Source organism: Oncorhynchus nerka, linkage group LG5, assembly GCF_034236695.1.
Source record: "Oncorhynchus nerka isolate Pitt River linkage group LG5, Oner_Uvic_2.0, whole genome shotgun sequence".
NCBI lineage: Eukaryota > Metazoa > Chordata > Actinopteri > Salmoniformes > Salmonidae > Oncorhynchus > Oncorhynchus nerka.
Window position 1 is genome coordinate 32528511 of NC_088400.1, and position 20139 is coordinate 32548649.

Genomic DNA, 20139 nt, shown 5'->3' on the forward strand with positions numbered 1-20139 from the left:
TTAAAGGAGTGTTAAAGGCTTGTTAAAGGAGTGTTAAAGGCTTGTTAAAGGAGTGTCAAAGGCTTATTAAAGGAGTGTCAAAGGTTTGTTAAAGGATTGTCAAAGGCTTATTAAAGGATTGTCAAAGGCTTGTCAAAGGCTTGTTAAAGGATTGTCAAAGGCTTGTTAAAGGATTGTTAAAGGCTTATTAAAGGATTGTTAAAGGCTTGTCAAAGGCTTATTAAAGGATTGTCAAAGGCTTGTTAAAGGATTGTCAAAGGCTTGTTAAAGGCTTGTCAAAGGCTTATTAAAGGATTGTCAAAGGCTTGTCAAAGGCTTGTTAAAGGATTGTCAAAGGCTTGTTAAAGGATTGTCAAAGGCTTGTTAAAGGAGTGTCAAAGGCTTGTTAAAGGATTGTCAAAGGCTTGTTAAAGGCTTGTCAAAGGCTTGTTAAAGGCTTGTCAAAGGCTTGTTAAAGGCTTGTCAAAGGCTTGTTAAAGGATTGTCAAAGGCTTGTTAAAGGATTGTCAAAGGCTTGTTAAAGGCTTGTCAAAGGCTTATTAAAGGATTGTCAAAGGCTTGTTAAAGGAGTGTCAAAGGCTTATTAAAGGAGTGTCAAAGGCTTGTTAAAGGCTTGTCAAAGGCTTATTAAAGGATTGTCAAAGGCTTGTCAAAGGCTTGTTAAAGGCTTGTTAAAGGAGTGTTAAAGGCTTGTTAAAGGAGTGTTAAAGGCTTGTTAAAGGAGTGTCAAAGGCTTATTAAAGGAGTGTCAAAGGCTTGTTAAAGGCTTGTTAAAGGCTTATTAAAGGATTGTTAAAGGCTTGTCAAAGGCTTATTAAAGGATTGTCAAAGGCTTGTTAAAGGATTGTCAAAGGCTTGTTAAAGGCTTGTCAAAGGCTTATTAAAGGATTGTCAAAGGCTTGTCAAAGGCTTGTTAAAGGATTGCCAAAGGCTTGTTAAAGGATTGTCAAAGGCTTGTTAAAGGAGTGTCAAAGGCTTATTAAAGGAGTGTCAAAGGCTTGTTAAAGGCTTGTCAAAGGCTTATTAAAGGATTGTCAAAGGCTTGTCAAAGGCTTGTTAAAGGATTGTCAAAGGCTTGTTAAAGGATTGTTAAAGGAGTGTCAAAGGCTTGTTAAAGGAGTGTCAAAGGCTTATTAAAGGCTTGTTAAAGGCTTGTTAAAGGATTGTCAAAGGCTTATTAAAGGCTTGTTAAAGGCTTGTTAAAGGCTTGTTAAAGGCTTGTTAAAGGCTTGTTAAAGGCTTGTCAAAGGCTTGTCAAAGGCTTGTTAAAGGATTGTCAAAGGCTTGTTAAAGGCTTGTTAAAGGATTGTCAAAGGCTTGTTAAAGGCTTGTCAAAGGCTTGTTAAAGGCTTGTCAAAGGCTTATTAAAGGATTGTCAAAGGCTTGTCAAAGGCTTGTTAAAGGATTGTCAAAGGCGTGTTAAAGGCTTGTTAAAGGATTGTCAAAGGCTTGTTAAAGGATTGTCAAAGGCTTGTTAAAGGAGTGTCAAAGGCTTATTAAAGGAGTGTCAAAGGCTTGTTAAAGGCTTGTCAAAGGCTTATTAAAGGATTGTCAAAGGCTTGTCAAAGGCTTGTTAAAGGCTTGTTAAAGGATTGTCAAAGGCTTGTTAAAGGAGTGTCAAAGGCTTATTAAAGGCTCGTTAAAGGAGTGTCAAAGGAGTGTCAAAGGCTTGTTAAAGGCTTGTTAAAGGATTGTCAAAGGCTTGTTAAAGGAGTGTCAAAGGCTTATTAAAGGCTTGTTAAAGGCTTGTTAAAGGAGTGTCAAAGGCTTATTAAAGGCTTGTTAAAGGCTTGTTAAAGGCTTGTTAAAGGCTTGTTAAAGGCTTATTAAAGGAGTGTCAAAGGCTTGTTAAAGGCTTGTCAAAGGCTTGTTAAAGGCTTGTTAAAGGAGTGTCAAAGGCTTATTAAAGGCTTGTTAAAGGCTTGTTAAAGGCTTGTTAAAGGCTTGTTAAAGGCTTATTAAAGGAGTGTCAAAGGCTTGTCAAAGGCTTATTAAAGGATTGTCAAAGCCTTGTTAAAGGATTGTTAAAGGATTGCGTGTTAAAGGATTGTTAAAGGATTGCATAACGCAACGTTAACTATTCATGAAAATCGCAAATGAAATGAAATCAATATGCTAGCTCTCATGCTTAGCCTTTTATTAACAACACTGTCATCTCAGATTTTCAAAAATATGCTTCTCTACCATAGCAAACTAGCATTTAGCATTTAGCATTTAGCGTTAGCATTTAGCATTAGCATTTAGCGTTAGCATAGCAGACAACACAAAAACCAGCAAAAACATTCAATAAATCATTTACCTTTGAAGAACTTCGGATGTTTTCAATGAGGAGAATCTCAGTTAGATAGCAAATGTTCAGGTTTTCCTGAAAGATTTTTTGAGCTGGAGAAATCGGTCCGTTTGGTGCGTCACGTTTGGCTACCAAAACAAAACGAAAATTCAGTTATCCAAACGCCAAACTTTTTTCCAAATTAACTCCATAATATCGACTTGAAACATGGCAAACGTTGTTTAGAACCAATCCTCAAGGTGTTTTTCACATATCTCTTCATCATGATGTATCGTTCCTGGAAGTATGAGTCTCCTTCTGTATCGTATGGTAAAATAATTGCCACTGGGAATTACGCACCAAATTAGACAAAGGACACCGGACGGCCCCCTGGCAAATGTAGTCTCTTATGGCCAATCTTCCAATGATATGCCTACAAATACGTCACAATGCTGCAGACATCTTGGACGAACGGCAGAGCGCATAAACTCGTTCACAGCATATTCACAGCCATATAAGGAGACCAGAGTAAAACAGAGCGTCAAAAATCCTGCTCATTTCCTGTTTGAAGTTTCATCTTGGTTTCGCCTGTAAAATCAGTTCTGGGGCACTCACAGATAATATCTTTGCAGTTTTGAAAACGTCAGAGTGTTTTCTTTCCAAAGCTGGCAATTATATGCATAGTCGAGCATCTTTTCGTGACAAAATATTGCGCTTAAAACGGGCACGTTTCTTTATCCAATAATGACATAGCGCCCCCATAGGTTGAAGAGGTTAACAAGCCTTTGACAAGCCTTTGGCAAGCCTTTATTAACAAGCCTTTAACAAGCCTTTAACAAGCCTTTATTAACAAGCCTTTAACAAGCCTTTAACAAGCCTTTATTAACAAGCCTTTGACAAGCCTTTATTAAAAAGCCTTTAAAGGCTTGTTAATAAAGGCTTGTTAAATTATTGTTAAGGGCTTGTTAAAGGCTTGTTAAAGGCTTGTTAATAAAGGCTTGTTAAAGCCTTGTTAATAAAGGCTTGTCAACGGCTTGTTAAAAAGCTTGTTAAAGGCTTGTTAAAATTTCTTGATCATTTCCGTCAACATCCACTGAATTGCAGAGCGCCAAATGAAAATTAAATTTAAAAAAATATTTAATTTTCATGAAATCACAAGTGCAATGTAGCAAAACATAGCTTGTCAAAGGCTTGGTATAAGGCTTGTTAAAGGCTTGTCAAAGGCTTGGTAAAGGCTTGTTAAAGGCTTGGTAAAGGCTTGTTAAAGGCTTGTCAAATGCTTGGTAAAGGCTTGCTAAATATTTGTCAAAGGCTTGTTAAAGGCTTGTCAAAGGCTTGGTAAAGGCTTGTTAAAGGCTTGTCAAAGGCTTGGTAAAGCAATTTGTTGACAGAATAGAACGACAGAACCTTTGAAGTGAAGTTATGCCTCTATTTCCCTCATTGCTTAGGCAATGTAAACATATGTTTCGCATGCCAATAAAGCCCCTTAAATTGAAATGTAATTGAGAGAGAGACAGAGAGAGAGAGAGAGAGAATGAACAAATAAGTTGTGATGAAGAACAGTGACTTCAGTAGCATAGCTAGAAAGAGGGAGACTGACATAAAAATGGAAATTGAATAACAGGGAAAAACAGCCAGCCAGACACAGCCAGGGACACAGCCAGGGACACAGCCAGGGACACAGCCAGGGACACAGCCAGGGACACAGACAGGGACACAGACAGGGACACAGACAGGGACACAGACAGGGACACAGACAGGGACACAGACAGGGACACAGACAGGGACACAGACAGGGACACAGACGGGGACACAGCCGGGGACACAGACGGGGACACAGACGGGGACACAGCCGGGGACACAGACGGGGACACAGCCGGGGACACAGACGGGGACACAGCCGGGGACACAGCCGGGGACACAGACGGGGACACAGCCGGGGACACAGCCAGGGACACAGCCAGGGACACAGACAGGGACACAGCCAGGGACACAGCCAGGGACAGAGCCAGGGACACAGACAGGGACACAGACAGGGACACAGCCAGGGACACAGACAGGGACAAAGACAGGGACACAGCCAGGGACACAGCCAGGGACACAGCCACAGGGACACAGCCAGGGACACAGACAGGGACACAGCCAGGGACACAGCCAGGGACACAGCCAGGGGACACAGACAGGGACACAGCCAGGGACACAGACAGGGACACAGCCAGGGACACAGACAGGGACACAGACAGGGACACAGCCAGGGACACAGACAGGGACACAGCCAGGGACACAGCCAGGGACACAGACAGGGACACAGCCAGGGACACAGCCAGGGACACAGCCAGGGACACAGACAGGGACACAGCCAGGGACACAGACAGGGACACAGCCAGGGACACAGCCAGGGACACAGACAGGGACACAGCCAGGGACACAGACAGGGACACAGACAGGGACACAGACAGGGACACAGACAGGGACACAGACAGGGACACAGCCAGGGACACAGACAGGGACACAGACAGGGACACAGCCAGGGACACAGCCAGGGACACAGACAGGGACACAGACAGGGACACAGCCAGGGACACAGACAGGGACACAGCCAGGGACACAGACAGGGACACAGCCAGGGACACAGCCAGGGACACAGCCAGGGACACAGACAGGGACACAGCCAGGGACACAGACAGGGACACAGCCAGGGACACAGCCAGGGACACAGCCAGGGACACAGACAGGGACACAGCCAGGGACACAGACAGGGACACAGCCAGGGACACAGACAGGGACACAGACAGGGACACAGACAGGGACACAGCCAGGGACACAGACAGGGACACAGCCAGGGACACAGACAGACAGACAGACAGACAGACAGACAGACAGTGACAGATAGAGACGGAGTCCGAGACAGAGATGGAGACAGAGACAGAGGTGGAGACAGAGACAGAGATGGAGACAGACATACAGAGGTAGAGACAGACATACAGAGGTAGAGACAGACATACAGAGGTGGAGACAAACAGACAGAGGTGGAGACAGACATACAGTGGTGGAGACAGACATACAGAGGTAGAGACAGACAGACAGAGGTGGAGACAGACAGAGGTGGAGACAGACAGACAGAGGTAGAGATAGACATACAGAGGTGGAGACAGACATACAGAGGTAGAGACAGACATACTGAGATAGAAAGACAGGTACAGACAGAGACAGATGGAGGTAGAGACAGACATACAGAGGTGGATACAAACATACAGAGGTGGAGACAGATATACAGAGGTGGAGACAGACATACAGAGATAGAAACAGACATGCAGAGGTGGAGACAAACAGACAGAGGTGGAGACAGACAGACAGAGGTGGAGACAGACATACAGAGGTGGAGACAGACAGACAGACAGACAGACAGACAGACAGACAGACAGACAGACAGACAGACAGACAGACAGACAGACAGACAGACAGACAGACAGACAGACAGACAGACAGACAGACAGACAGACAGACAGACAGAGACAGAGGCAGCCTATAGATCTCTGGTCTGTGTGTACTGTCTTTCTGTCTGTAGTAGTTTAATATACTATCTGAATCCCTAACTCCCTAACTGACGTTGGTGCTCTATAAGAGAGCTTTACAACATGTGGACTGATTATTGTTCTGCCAATATGACATCTCCCAATCCAGTGTATCAACACTCAGATTACACATAAATCTATCTGCCTGGCAAAGGCAAGACAAAAAGAGCAAATATGAAGGATTTGATGTGAGAGAATTTTATAGATGGAAGGGGGAGAAACAAGGAAGGCTGAAGAGTGATCCCTCACAGATAAAAAGAAAAACAACTAGCAGGGAGATGCATGGGGAAGAGAAAGATGAGGGAGGAGAGAAACGGTATATATATATATATATGAGAGAGGAGAGAGTGAGGGAGAGAGGAGGTATAGATAGAGAGGGAGAGAGGAGGTATAGAGAGAGAGAGAAAGTGAGAGAGAGAGAGGAGAGAGAGGGAGGAGAGGGAGAGGGAGAGAGGAGGTATAGAGAGAGAGAGAGCGAGAGAGAGAGAGGAGAGAGAGAGAGAGGGAGAAAGGAGGTATAGAGAGGGAGAGAGAGAGAGAGAGAGAGAGAGAGAGGAGGAGAGAGAGAGAGAGAGAGAGAGGGAGGAGAGAGAGAGAGGGAGGAGAGAGAGAGGAGAGAGGGAGGAGAGAGAGAGGGAGAGAGGAGGTATAGAGAGAGAGAGAGAGAGAGAGGGGGGGGTTTGCATTGTTCTTCACGCCCCATTTCACTTCACTCACAGTCTCTCTCCCCCTCTGTCTCCTGCCTCTCTCTCTCTCCTGTCCTCCCTCTCTCCTCTCCTCCTCTAGACGCTCCCACACTGTGCTGCAGACTGAGTGATTGCCGTGGGGATGTAGAGTGTACCTGATTAAGTTGTCACGCCAAACATGTCTTTGAACTAGAGAGGGGAGAGACAGATACAGATGTCCTGGGGAATAGCACAGTGTGTGTGTGTGTCTGTGTGTGTTTAGGAGGAGTTGTGAGAGAGAGTTTATTTGAGGTAGAGGGAGCACTGTGTGACTCTGATCTGATTTAGCGAGGCGAGGGTGTCTATGTGTGTGTGTGTGTGTGTGTGTGTGTGTGTGTGTGTGTGTGTGTGTGTGTGTGTGTGTGTGTGTGTGTGTGTGTGTGTGTGTGTGTGTGTGTGTGTGTGTGTGTGTGTTTGTCAAGGTGAGTTTGGGTTTGGGAGAGAGATATGATACAAAAAAGATGCAGAAATGTCTTATTTAAAGTCATTCAGACATAGGAACAACTGCTTCACTGCACTATGACATCTGTTTGTGTGTGATGACACATCCACTCTGCTCTGTTTACCTTGACGGTATCCAGTGACCAATTTCAGAATTTAATTTAATCATGTCTGCCTGCCTCAAATCAATCCCTTTAAATCACATACCAACATGACCGACACACACACACACACACACACACACACACACACACACTCTTTTCACACATATACACACTGTTGATATGGCTCTAAATACTGTAGCTTGGGTATAATTCCCACTGACAGTTTTCAAAGTCTAGAGAACAACACAAGGCTTAAGATAGGGCTTGTCTCAAGGTACTGTAAATAAGCTGAACAGCCACACAGTCAGGGTCATTACAAGGTAACGTACTGGAGGACACAGCAGATGTTTTCCTGGATAGAGTAGCTAGCTGCCTCGCTGCACCACTGAGTGGGCTCACGCACACTGTCTGGAGGAGAGAGAGAGAGAGTGTGTGTGCAGTGCTCTGTAGCTCAGTGGTAGAGCATGGCCCTGCACCGCCAGGAGAGTGGGTTGGATCCCCTGGACGACACATATATGTAACAGGTGTCCACACTGGATTTGAATTAGCTGAATCACATGTATTATTATTATTATTACATGTCATTCCAGATTAAATGAATATGCAGTAGTTGATGAGGATACCTAGGTGACTCAAATAATCAATGACCTTTCACCTCTACTGTCATGTAGGGTACAGCAATTGTTTTAATGTTGTTTTAATTTAACCTTTATTTAACTAAGCAAGTCAGTTAAGAACAAATTCTTATTTACAATGACGGCCTACCTGGAAACACTGGGTTAACTGCTTTGTTCAGGGGCAGAATGACACATTTGTACCTTTTCAGCTCAGGGAATTCGATCCAGCAACCTTTCGGTTACTGGCCCAATGCTCTAACCACTAGGCTACCTGCGGCAGCAATGGGGCGGCAGAAATGGGGGCAGTGAATTACTTTGGCGAAGCATACAGAGAGAAAACAGTCAGGTTGTAGAGATCTAAGACATCACTGATGAAAGCCTTAGTGAGTGATGTTGAGTGGATATAAAAGGTATGTATATGAGTCTGTCTAAAACATTTACAAACATGTCTCTCTTTTCACTCCAAATGGTTCATGACCTTCCTCTCCTTCTCGCCTTCTCTCCTTCTCTCTCTCTCTCTCTCTCTCTTTCAGGGTGACACATTCCAGCATATTCAGGACATTGTGGTCAGTCTCCTCAGGACCATCAACCGTACAGTCATAACCATGGGTCGTGAACACGCCCTGATCGTGAGTAAACCTAATTACCCCCCTTCCCAAAGCAATAGTCCACTATTCACCAGTCAAATATTTGGAAGGCCACCAAAATTCCTGAAATTTCCATCCCTAACTATAGCATTAGAACTGCCAGACAGAGTTGCAATATTCTTCAGAGACTACAGAGTTCTGTCTTACTATCCATGTCTGTGCCCAAAGAATTTGAGCTTCTACTTTTAAAAATCCATCTTTCCAGAAACAAGTCTCTCACCGTTGCTACTTGTTACAATATATGTGCCTTGGACAATATATGTGAATTGATTGCCCCCCATCTATCTTCAGAACTCGTACTGTTTGGTGACCTAAACTGGGACATGCTTAACACCCCGGCCGTCCTACAATCTAAACTAGATGCCCTCAATCTCACACAAATGATCAATGAACCTACCAGGTACAACCCCAAACCCGTAAACACGGGCACCCTCATAGATATCATCCTGACCAACCTGCCCTTTAAATACACCTATGCTGTCTTCAACCAGGATCTCAGCGATCACTGCCTCATTGCCTGCATCCGTAATGGGTACGCGGTCAAACGACGACCCCTCATCACTGTCAAACGCTCCCTAAAACACTTCAGCGAGCAAGCCTTTCTATTCGACCTGGCCCGGGTATCCTGGAAGGATTTTGACCTCCTTCAGTTAGTAGGGGATGCCTGGTTATTCTTTAAAAGTGCTTTCCTCACCATCTTAAATAAGCATGCCCCATTCCAACAATTTTGAAACAGGAACAGATATAGCCCTTGGTTCACTCCAGACCTGTCTGCCCTTGACCAGCACAAAAACATCCTGTGGCATACTGTATTAGCATCGAATTGCCCCCATGATATGCTTTTCAGGGTAGTTAGGAACCAATATAGACAGGCAGTTAGGCAAACAAAGGTTAGCTTTTTCAAACAGAAATGTGCATCCTGTAGCACAAACTCCCAAAAGTTCTGGGACACAGTAAAGTCCATGGAGAATAAGGGCACGTCCTCCCAGCTGCCCACTGCACTGAGGCTAGGAAACACTGTCACCACCGATAAATCCACAATAATTGAGCATTTCAATAAGCATTTTTCTACGGCTGGCCATGCTTTCTACCTGGCTACCCCTACCCTGGTAAACGGCTCTGCACCTAACACAGCATCTTGCCCAACCCCCCGCCCCCCCCCCCCCCCACTTCTCATTCACCCAAATCCAGACAGCTAATGTTCTGAAAGAGCTACAAAATCTGGACCTCTACAAATCAGCTGGGCTAGACAATCTGGACCCTCTCTTTCTAAAATGATTCGCCGCAAATGTTGCAACCCCTATTACTAGCCTGTTCAACCTCTCTTTCGTATCGTCTGAGTTCCCCAAAGATTGGTAAGCTGCCGCGGTCATCCCCCTCTTCAAAGGGGAGACACTATAGACCCAAACTGTTACAGACCCATATCCATCCTACCCTGCCTTTCTAAGGTCTAAGGTCTTCGAAAGCCAAGTTAATAAACAGATCACTGACCATTTCGAATCCCACCGTACCTTCTCCGCTATGAAATCTGGTTTCCGAGCTGCTGATAGGTGCACCTTAGCCACGCTCAAGGTTCTAAACGATATCATAACCACCATCGATAAGAGACATTACTGTGCAGCCGTATTCATCGACCTGGCCAAGGCTTTTGACTCTGTCAATCACCACATTCTTATTGGCAGACTCAACAGCCTTGGTTTCTCAAATGATTGCCTCGCCTGGTTCACCAACTAATTCTCAGACAGAGTTTAGTGTGTCAAATCGGATGGCCTGTTGTCCAGACCTCAGGCAGTCTCTATTGGGGTGCCACAGGGTTCAATTCTCAGTCTGACTATTTTCTCTGTATACATCAATGATGTTACTCTTGCTGCTGGTGATTCTCTGATTCACCTCTACGCAGACGACACCATTCTGCATACTTCTGGCTCTTCTTTGGACACTGTGTTAACTAACCTCCAGACGAGCTTCAATGCCATACAACTCTCCTTCCGTGGCCTCCAACTGCTCTTAAATGCAAGCAAAACTAAATGCATACTCTTCAACCGATCGCTGCCCGCATCTGCCAGCACGTCTAGCATCACTACTCTGACAACTACAAATACCTAGATGTCTGGTTAGACTGTAAACTCTCCTTCCAGACTCACATTAAGCACCTTCAATCCAAATTTAAATTGGCTTCCTATTTCGTAACAAAGCATCCTTCACTCATGCTGCCAAACATACCCTCGTAAAACTGACTATCCTACCGATCCTTGACTTCGGCGATGTCATTTACAAAATAGCCTCCAACACTCTACTCAGCAAATTGGATGCAGTCTATCATAGTTCCATCCATTTTGTCACCAAAGCCCCATATACACCCACCACTGCGACCTGTATGCTCTCGTTGGCTGGCCCTCGCTTAATATTCGTTGCCAAACCCACTGGCTCCAGGTCATCTATAAATCTTTGTTAGGTAAAGCCCCACCTTATCTCAGCTCACTGGTCACCATAGCAGCACCCACCCGTAGCACACGCGCCATACGGTATATTTCACTGGTCACCCCCAAAGCCAATTCCTCTTTTGGCCGCCTTTCCTTTCAGTTCTCTGCTGCCAATGACTGGAATGAATTGCAAAAATCACTGAAGCTGGAGACTCATATCTCCCTCAATAACTTTAAGCATCAGCTGTCAGAGCAGCTTACAGATCATTCCACCTGTACATAGCCCATCTGTAACTAGCCCACCCAACTACCTCATCCCCATAATGTTATTTTTTCTCCTTTGCACCCCAGTATCTCTACTCGCACATTCATCTTCTGCACATCTATCACTCCAGTGTTTAATTGCTAAATTGTCATTATTTTTCCACTACGGCCTATTTATTGCCTTACCTCGCTAATCTTACCTCATTTGCACAGATTGTATATATACTTTTCTATTGTGTTATTGACTGTACGTTTGTTTAGTACATGTGTAACTCTGTGTTGTTGTTTGTGTCGCACTGCTTTGCTTTATCTTGGCCAGGTCACAGTTGTAAATGAGAACTTGTTCTCAACTGGCCTACCTGGTTAAATAAAGGTGAAATATATTTTTTTCAGCGATTACGTGTTTGCAGGGTTTTGCTCCAACCCAATTGACTTGGCTTCCCATACTGCCCTCCATAGTCTCCTACCATATAATTAGTGCAGTTGTAGAAGATGCTTTCCAGTTTATTGATCTTTACCTTGGTTGCCCTCTAAATGATTCTCTTCAGTCCTTTAAGTGTTTCTCAAATTGTTGCTTGGGTCCTGCTGGTGGCTGGTGGCTGGTGGCCAATTCCATTTGGGCCTTGACTTAAAAATGGAGTTCTGATTAAAAATAAGGGACTTGTTATTTTCTTGGAGAAAAAGTATTGATTGCTTCAGTCTGTCTTTCAGTTCAGTTACTTATTAGACCTTTATTATACACTTTGAAATACCACAGTATTACCCTCCCAGACTAACCCCTCAGTTCTTACCATCCATCCATAGTACCACAGTATTACCCTCCCAGACTAACCCCTCAGTTCTTACCATCCATCCATAGTACCACAGTATTACCCTCCCAGACTAACCACTCAGTTCTTACCATCCATCCATAGTACCACAGTATTACCCTCCCAGACTAACCACTCAGTTCTTACCATCCATCCATAGTACCACAGTATTACCCTCCCAGACTAACCACTCAGTTCTTACCATGCATCCATAGTACCACAGTATTACCCTCCCAGACTAACCCCTCAGTTCTTACCATCCATCCATAGTACCACAGTATTACCCTCCCAGACTAACCCCCCAGTTCTTACCATCCATCCATAGTACCACAGTATTACCATCCCAGACTAACCACTCAGTTCTTACCATCCATCCATAGTACCACAGTATTACCCTCCCAGACTAACCCCTCAGTTCTTACCATCCATCCATAGTACCACAGTATTACCCTCCCAGACTAACCACTCAGTTCTTACCATCCATCCATAGTACCACAGTATTACCCTCCCAGACTAACCCCTCAGTTCTTACCATCCATCCATAGTACCACAGTATTACCCTCCCAGACTAACCACTCAGTTCTTACCATCCATCCATAGTACCACAGTATTACCCTCCCAGACTAACCTCTCAGTTCTTACCATCCATAGTACCACAGTATTACCCTCCCAGACTAACCCCTCAGTTCTTACCATCCATCCATAGTACCACAGTATTACCCTCCCAGACTAACCCCTCAGTTCTTACCATCCATCCATAGTACCACAGTATTACCCTCCCAGACTAACCCCTCAGTTCTTACCATCCATCCATAGCACCACAGTATTACCCTCCCAGACTAACCCCTCAGGCTTTACTATCCATCCATAGCACCACAGTATTACCCTCCCAGACTAACCCTTCAGTTCTTACCATCCATCCATATTACCACAGTATTACCCTCCCAGACTAACCCCTCAGTTCTTACCATCCATCCATCCATAGTACCACAGTATTACCCTCCTAGACTAACCCCTCAGTTCTTACCATCCATCCATAGTACCACAGTGTTTCCCTCCTAGACTAACCCCTCAGTTCTTACCATCCATCCATAGTACCACAGTATTACCCTCCCAGACTAACCCCTCAGTTCTTACCATCCATCCATAGTACCACAGTATTACCCCCCCAGACTAAACCCCTCAGTTCTTACCATCCATCCATAGTACCACAGTATTACCCTCCCAGACTAAACCCCTCAGTTCTTACCATCCATCCATAGTACCACAGTATTACCCTCCCAGACTAAACTCTCAGTTCTTACCATCCATCCATAGTACCACAGTATTACCCTCCCAGACGAACCCCTCAGCTTTTACTATCCATCCATAGTACCACAGTATTACCCTCCCAGACTAAACCCCTCAGTTCTTACCATCCATCCATCCATAGTACCACAGTATTACCCTCCCAGACTAACCCCTCAGTTCTTACCATCCATCCATAGTACCACAGTATTACCCTCCCAGACGAACCCCTCAGCTTTTACCATCCATCCATAGTACCACAGTATTACCCTCCCAGACTAAACCCCTCAGTTCTTACCATCCATCCATCCATAGTACCACAGTATTACCCTCCCAGACGAACCCCTCAGCTTTTACCATCCATCCATAGTACCACAGTTTCATTCTAAATGGTGGTAGTCAAAAGTGCTTTATGTGAGTCATCATGGCACAAAAAAAGCTTTAGGCAATCACCCTTCAAGCTGACTCTTCATGATTTATTTAAAATACACACCTTTATTGGATCCCAATATAACTGTTACAAACAGCTGCAGAAACACAGTGAGAGGAAGAAGAATAGCATTGTGGGAGATCATACACTGGGATGTTTTATAAAAAAGCACTGATGTGGCAGGTTAGGGTCTGGTGCTGATGATTGGTTAAACAGTAAATAGGGTGTGGTCTTAGAAGCAAAGGCTGATTCTAATTGGTTGAGCTTGGGTTATAACCAATAGCATTGTGGAAGAGTGGAAGCTCGTAGAGTGGAGTGTTTATTATTGTCTTTGTGTTTGGTGCACTCGGAGGGAATCCTGAATGGATCCTCGCTTTGTCAGTCAAGTCTGGGAGACTGTTGATTGGTTGCACGGCCTGTCACTCTCCAAAGGGCTTGATGATGGAATCGTCTCTGTTTAGGTAGTAGAGTTCCTCTCTTCACTGTGACATGGTCCATCACCTATGAATTCTCATCTGACAGATGTTAGAACTAAGGAAAGGTCACCGCTGTCACAGCCTTCTAGACTGAACTCTTGTCAAAGTTTAGTGTCTCCCCTAAATCCATAGCTCAGTAACTGTACCAAGACTTTGGGTTAAAGTAACTATCAATCAGCCCATAGTTGTGGGCTGATGTACTGTTCGCTCTCCAACCATGTCAGAGATGAACCATAGATCTCCATAGATACCATAACAGGTGTACAGTTCCCATAGCAACAACAATGAAACAGGAGCAGTCCCCATGGTCCATAGACACACACCTGTCCAATCCCCATGGTAACAGCAGTCCGAAATGTCTTCATGGCGACTGTACCACCGGCGATGGCTGTGTGTGGGCGAGTGTGTCTGTGTGTGTCTACAGCCACCAGAAGCACTTCTTGCGTAGCTTCTTGACGAGGGTCTTGGTGTTCGGGTGGGCGGGGGCAGGTTTGGGGACAGGGAGGGGAAAATCATAGTCCCTGTCTAGAGTCTCCATCACTGGCTGGAACCTGTCTTCCTGCTGTCTGAAGTCATGCTCCACACTGGAGAGAGAGAGAGGGGGGAGAGTGGAGAGGTTGGGGGAGAAGGTGAGAGTGAGGGAGACAGAAAGAGGGGGAGAGAGAAGGAGACAGAAAGAGGGGGAGGGTAGGATAGAAAGATAGAGTGGGTGAGAGAGACAGAAGGGTAGAGCATTAGACACATTTATACACACACAATATCTTGTAATAATACAAATGTACTTTAATATAAATGCAGTTATGTGAATACAATAACATACTGTACATTGATGCACATGCTTCACACCTCGTAAGTACCATGTGCCGATGCAAGTGCACACTTAATCAGACAGACACACACACACACACACACACACACACAGACACACACACACACACACACACACACACACACACACAGAGACACACACACACACACACACACACACACACACACACACACACAGAGAGACACACACACACACACACACACACACACACACACACACACACACACACACACACACACACACACACACACACACACACACACACACAGAGACACACACACACACACACACACACACACACACACACACACACACACACACACACACACACAGAGACACACACACACACACACACACACAGACACACACACACTCTGAAATCGATTCACGTTCATAGCATTCTTGCACTTCATGCACCACTACATCACAGGCTGGAGAGATGAGAGAAGGAGAGTCATCTTAAAGTGTTGAAACTAAAACAGAGGGCTGAGGGAAATACTTCTTCCCCTGAGATGCTTTCAAAGCAATCCCTCCCCTCTCTCTCTCTCTCTCTCTCTCTCTCTCTCTCTCTCTCTCTCTCTCTCTCTTTTCTTCTTCTCTCAAGTGCTTCAGGTCATATTGTAGTGGAGGTTGAGTGTTTCTGTGGCAAGTTTGGCTTGAAAGTTCAAGGCTGAGGTCTCTGTGTGTGTGTGTGTGTGTGTGTGTGTGTGTGTGTGTGTGTGTGTGTGTGTGTGTGTGTGTGTGTGTGTGTGTGTGTGTGTGTGTGTGTGTGTGTGTGTGTGTGTCGGTGTGTCTGTAGAGGGACGAGATGAGATGCATAGGGATTAAGCATCTGGAGTTAATGAGGCTTATGATGAGGGAAGGCATAAGGGGGAATGACACACGCACCCGCACGTACTCTCACACACACACCATGCGTGCATGCACACACACACACCATGCGTGCATGCACACACACCATGCACACACCATGCACACACACACACTCAGTCAACTTATTTGCTCTCTCCTGACAAATAAAAGTGTGAAATGAAACCTCTGTAATGACAACAGTGACTGGGAAGAGAGAGTCACATGGAATACACAGGGCCCTCTATGAGAGTAAAGAGGGAGGGATGAGAAGGGGGAACAGAGAGTCACATGGAATACACAGGGCCCTCTAGGAGAGTAAAGAGGGAGGGATGAGAAGGGGGAAGAGAGAGTCACATGGAATACACAGGGCCCTCTAGGAGAGTAAAGAGGGAGGGATGAGAAGGGGGAAGAGAGAGTCACATTGAATACACAGGGCCCTCTAGGATAGTAAAGAGGGAGGGATGAGAAGGGGGAAGAGAGAGTCACATGGAATACACAGGGCCCTCTAGGAGAGTAAAGAGGGAGGGATGAGAAGGGGGAAGAGAGAGTCACATGGAATACACAGGGCCCTCTAGGAGAGTAAAGAGGGAGGGATGAGAAGGGGGAAGGGAGAGTCACATGGAATACACAGGGCCCTCTAGGAGAGTAAAGAGGGAGGGATGAGAAGGGGGAAGAGAGAGTCACATGGAATACACAGGGCCCTCTAGCCCTTTCACACGTACCATCACACGGGTGTGATCGTTCTACAGTGGTCCCTGAAGCGTATGATCACACCCGTGTGTTTAGAACACTCATTTAGAATGCTCGTTTAGAACGGCAGTTTCGAATGACGCAACAATCAGCGTTTGAGCTGGCCACACTTTTTTCAGAAACTATTTACACAAACACAGTCCTTACAAAGTTATGTCCAGAATGTCAGCAGTTTATTTTTGGATGGATTGTTCAGATATTCACAGAAGATATAGCATAACACAATCATCCTAACCGGAAAAATGTAGGCTACATTTGTCCTAGCGCTGAGGAAAGATTGACCCAACACAAGCAGTCATATTTTCTAACTCTCGGCTGACGTAAACTACAATATGAATTAGCTAATAGCAATTACTGTATATAATTAATCACATCACGGGTGAGTGAGCTCACCATTGATCGAAATAACTAGGTAAAACACTTTATAGAAATCGAAAGTAATCCGACATTAGTTTCAGCGCGCAGCCATGCATTTTTTCCTCACAGAAACCGAAGATAATAAGAGAAGACGAGATGAGTTTGGTCTGTTTGTAGTATGCATGTTGAAGGGGTGTGTCATCTACCGTCGTTCACATCCCACCATGAATTTCCGGAAGTCCTCAAAAATTAGTGAACTCTTACTCACCTCATTTTGTTATAACATCTTTGGTCAAACAGACGTGAATCCCAGAATGCATTGTATGTCAACAAACATGGATACACAGCTGGAATTAGCTTAGCTCATCATAATCAGTACAACCTTCAAAAGGTATTTTACACACATAATATGTGCCCATTACAATCTGTGCAAGAATCGGAATGCATGATTTGTCACCTAGAATTGAAAACATGTGAATAAAATCGTAAATACACAAATAATTACCACACAAAACATTTTCTGATAGTGATTTATTGATACAAGTAGCGCGTGCCGGCAGTCAACCACGTAACCTCCCACTCTGCGCCATTCAGTGTTGTTGCAGCCATGATACTATGCCTTAGAGATGGGGGTGGAAATGCAGTTGTTGTTCAGTCACTGCATGGATATTAAATATGGGTTATGCATATTCAGTTGTTTGTCCTCTAGTAAAACAAGTTGTTGAACCAACTACCAGTACTGCAATAAAATAGATTAATATTACATATTGGCATATGTGTTTTCTTGCTGTGTTTTCATCCAGTACAACTGTTAAGGAGTGTACGTTAGCATACAAAAGCTGTCCTCATTCTTCAGCTCCAAAGATGTCCAGCTCCAGTTATGATATTGACAAATAATGTTTCTGGTTTCTGAAAGTACAGAATAAAGAGGAATTATTCATTAGAATACAATATAAGGATATAGCAATAAAACAATACTACAAAGAAGTAACATAATAAACACTGCTATAAAAAAATAGTTTATTGCATTGACAAAATCACAGATTTGAGTTATAACAGTAAGAAATTAACTTTTGAGCTCCACAAGGGGGCAAGGCAGGGCAGAACAGAGCTATGCTGAATAGACCAAATAAACAAACCATGGTCATATCTTTTATTTATTTAACTAGGCAAGTAATTTAAGAACAAATTAGTATTTACAATGATGGCCTACACCGGCCAAACTCGGACAACGCTGGGCCAATTGTACGCTGCAATATGGGACGCCCAATCACAGCCAGTTGTGATACAGCCTGGATTTGAACCAGGGTGTCTGTAGTGCCATAGACCGCTGCGCCACTTGGGAGTCATAAGGCCAGGGTAGCTTCAAAATACAACACAAGCTAATAGTTTTCTGACGCAACTAGCATGGTTTTACAGAGCTAATAGAATAATGTAGCTAGGTAAGCATGATTGACAATAACACCATAAAGGTTATAACATGTGTAACGTTACCTCACGTGTCCGCAGTTATAAGGAATATATTATGATCTACAGCTACAGCATACGGAAACTATTATTATAACTATTATAACGTAATAAGGCACTTACTTTGATGGAACCGCAGCCTGGATTTGAACCAGGGAGTCTGTAGTGATGCCTCTAGTACTGATGTGCTGTGCCTTTGACCGCTGCACCACTTGAGAGTCATAAGGCGATGGTAGCTTCAAAATGCAACACAAGATAATACTTCTCTGACGCATTTAGCATTGTTTTACAGAGCTAATAGAAGAATGTGGCTACGTAAGCACGATTGACTATAACACCATAAAGGTTATAAAATGAGTAACGTTACCTCACGTGTCCGCGGTGATAAAGAATATACACAAATATATTATGCTCCATACATACAGTACGCTACAATAGAAATGTGGAATAGAAAATGTGAACACGTGTGCAGATCCTGTTCTGACGGGAGATGAGCAAATGTCTGCAGACGTGAACTGCACAAACAATTGGGCAGTGCTTGGGGAATTTTGTCCGTGTCAGAAATGTCCCAAAAATGTAATTATCCGCAAAAGTAAAAATGACTATTTTTATGTGAATGAATGAGGAGGCGTAACACACCTAAATTCAAACTGTTTTTAGAAAATAAAAACTTGTTTGAAAATCATTTGAAATTGAAGTTAAAACAACCTATAAATATAAACAGGCTGCGTGCTTTAGTTTGAGGGCAGCGCGGATAAAATGTACTGTTACGTATCAATCACATTCTGGAATGGAGAGAACATTCTAACATCACGTGCATAAAAAAACTCACGCTGGGGCGACCGTTAGAGATATTTGGAACTCACGCATGAAAGGGCTAGGAGAGTAAAGCGGGAGGGATGAGAAGGGGGAAGAGAGAGTCACATGGAATACACAGGGCCCTCTAGGAGAGTAAAGAGGGAGGGATGAGAAGGGGGAACAGAGAGTCACATGGAATACACAGGGCCCTCTAGGAGAGTAAAAAGGGAGGGATGAGAAGGGGGAAGAGAGAGTCACATTGAATACACAGGGCCCTCTAGGATAGTAAAGAGGGAGGGATGAGAAGGGGGAAGAGAGAGAGTCACATGGAATACACAGGGCCCTCTAGGAGAGTAAAGAGGGAGGGATGGGGGGAAGAGAGAGAGAAGGGGGAAGAGAGAGTCACATGGAATACACAGGGCCCTCTAGGAGAGTAAAGAGGGGAGGGATGAGAAGGGGGAAGAGAGAGTCACATGGAATACACAGGGCCCTCTAGGAGAGTAAAGAGGAGGGATGAGAAGGGGGAAGAGAGAGTCACATGGAATACACAGGGCCCTCTAGGAGAGTAAAGAGGGAGGGATGAGAAGGGGGAACAGAGAGTCACATGGAATACACAGGGCCCTCTAGGAGAGTAAAGAGGGAGGGATGAGAAGGGGGAAGAGAGAGTCACATGGAATACACAGGGCCCTCTAGGAGAGTAAAGAGGGAGGGATGAGAAGGGGGAAGAGAGAGTCACATGGAATACACAGGGCCCTCTAGGAGAGTAAAGAGGGAGGGATGAATAGGGGGAAGAGAGAGTCACATGGAATACACAGGGCCCTCTAGGAGAGTAAAGAGGGAGGGATGAGAAGGAGGAAGAGAGAGTCACATGGAATACACAGGGCCCTCTAGGAGAGTAAAGAGGGAGGGATGAGAAGGGGGAACAGAGAGTCACATGGAATACACAGGGCCCTCTAGGAGAGTAAAGAGGGAGGGATGAGAAGGGGGAACAGAGAGTCACATGGAATACACAGGGCCCT

At 44.7% G+C, this 20139-nt stretch overlaps 2 protein-coding genes and 1 long non-coding RNA gene across 3 annotated transcripts in view; 1 reads left to right on the forward strand and 2 right to left on the reverse strand.

Annotated features, from left to right (window-relative positions):
* The window catches only part of LOC115127015 (dedicator of cytokinesis protein 2-like), a 192817-nt gene that overhangs the window by 77086 nt on the left and 95592 nt on the right, over positions 1-20139 (forward strand). Inside the window, exon 26 of the mRNA XM_065018543.1 lies at positions 8265-8360. Within this exon, the coding sequence (XP_064874615.1) occupies positions 8265-8360 (96 nt within the window). The remainder of the gene's footprint in view (positions 1-8264; positions 8361-20139) is intronic.
* The window catches only part of LOC135571779 (uncharacterized), a 43418-nt gene continuing 36895 nt past the window's right edge, over positions 13617-20139 (reverse strand). The window contains exon 4 of the mRNA XM_065018542.1: positions 13617-14651. Within this exon, the coding sequence (XP_064874614.1) occupies positions 14486-14651 (166 nt within the window). The 3' untranslated portion in view covers positions 13617-14485. The remainder of the gene's footprint in view (positions 14652-20139) is intronic.
* On the reverse strand, positions 17372-19320 carry LOC135571780 (uncharacterized). Its single transcript, XR_010463932.1, has 2 exons — positions 18446-19320; positions 17372-17764 (listed from the first exon to the last, which is right to left on the reverse strand). It is a non-coding gene; the product is annotated as an uncharacterized LOC135571780 (long non-coding RNA).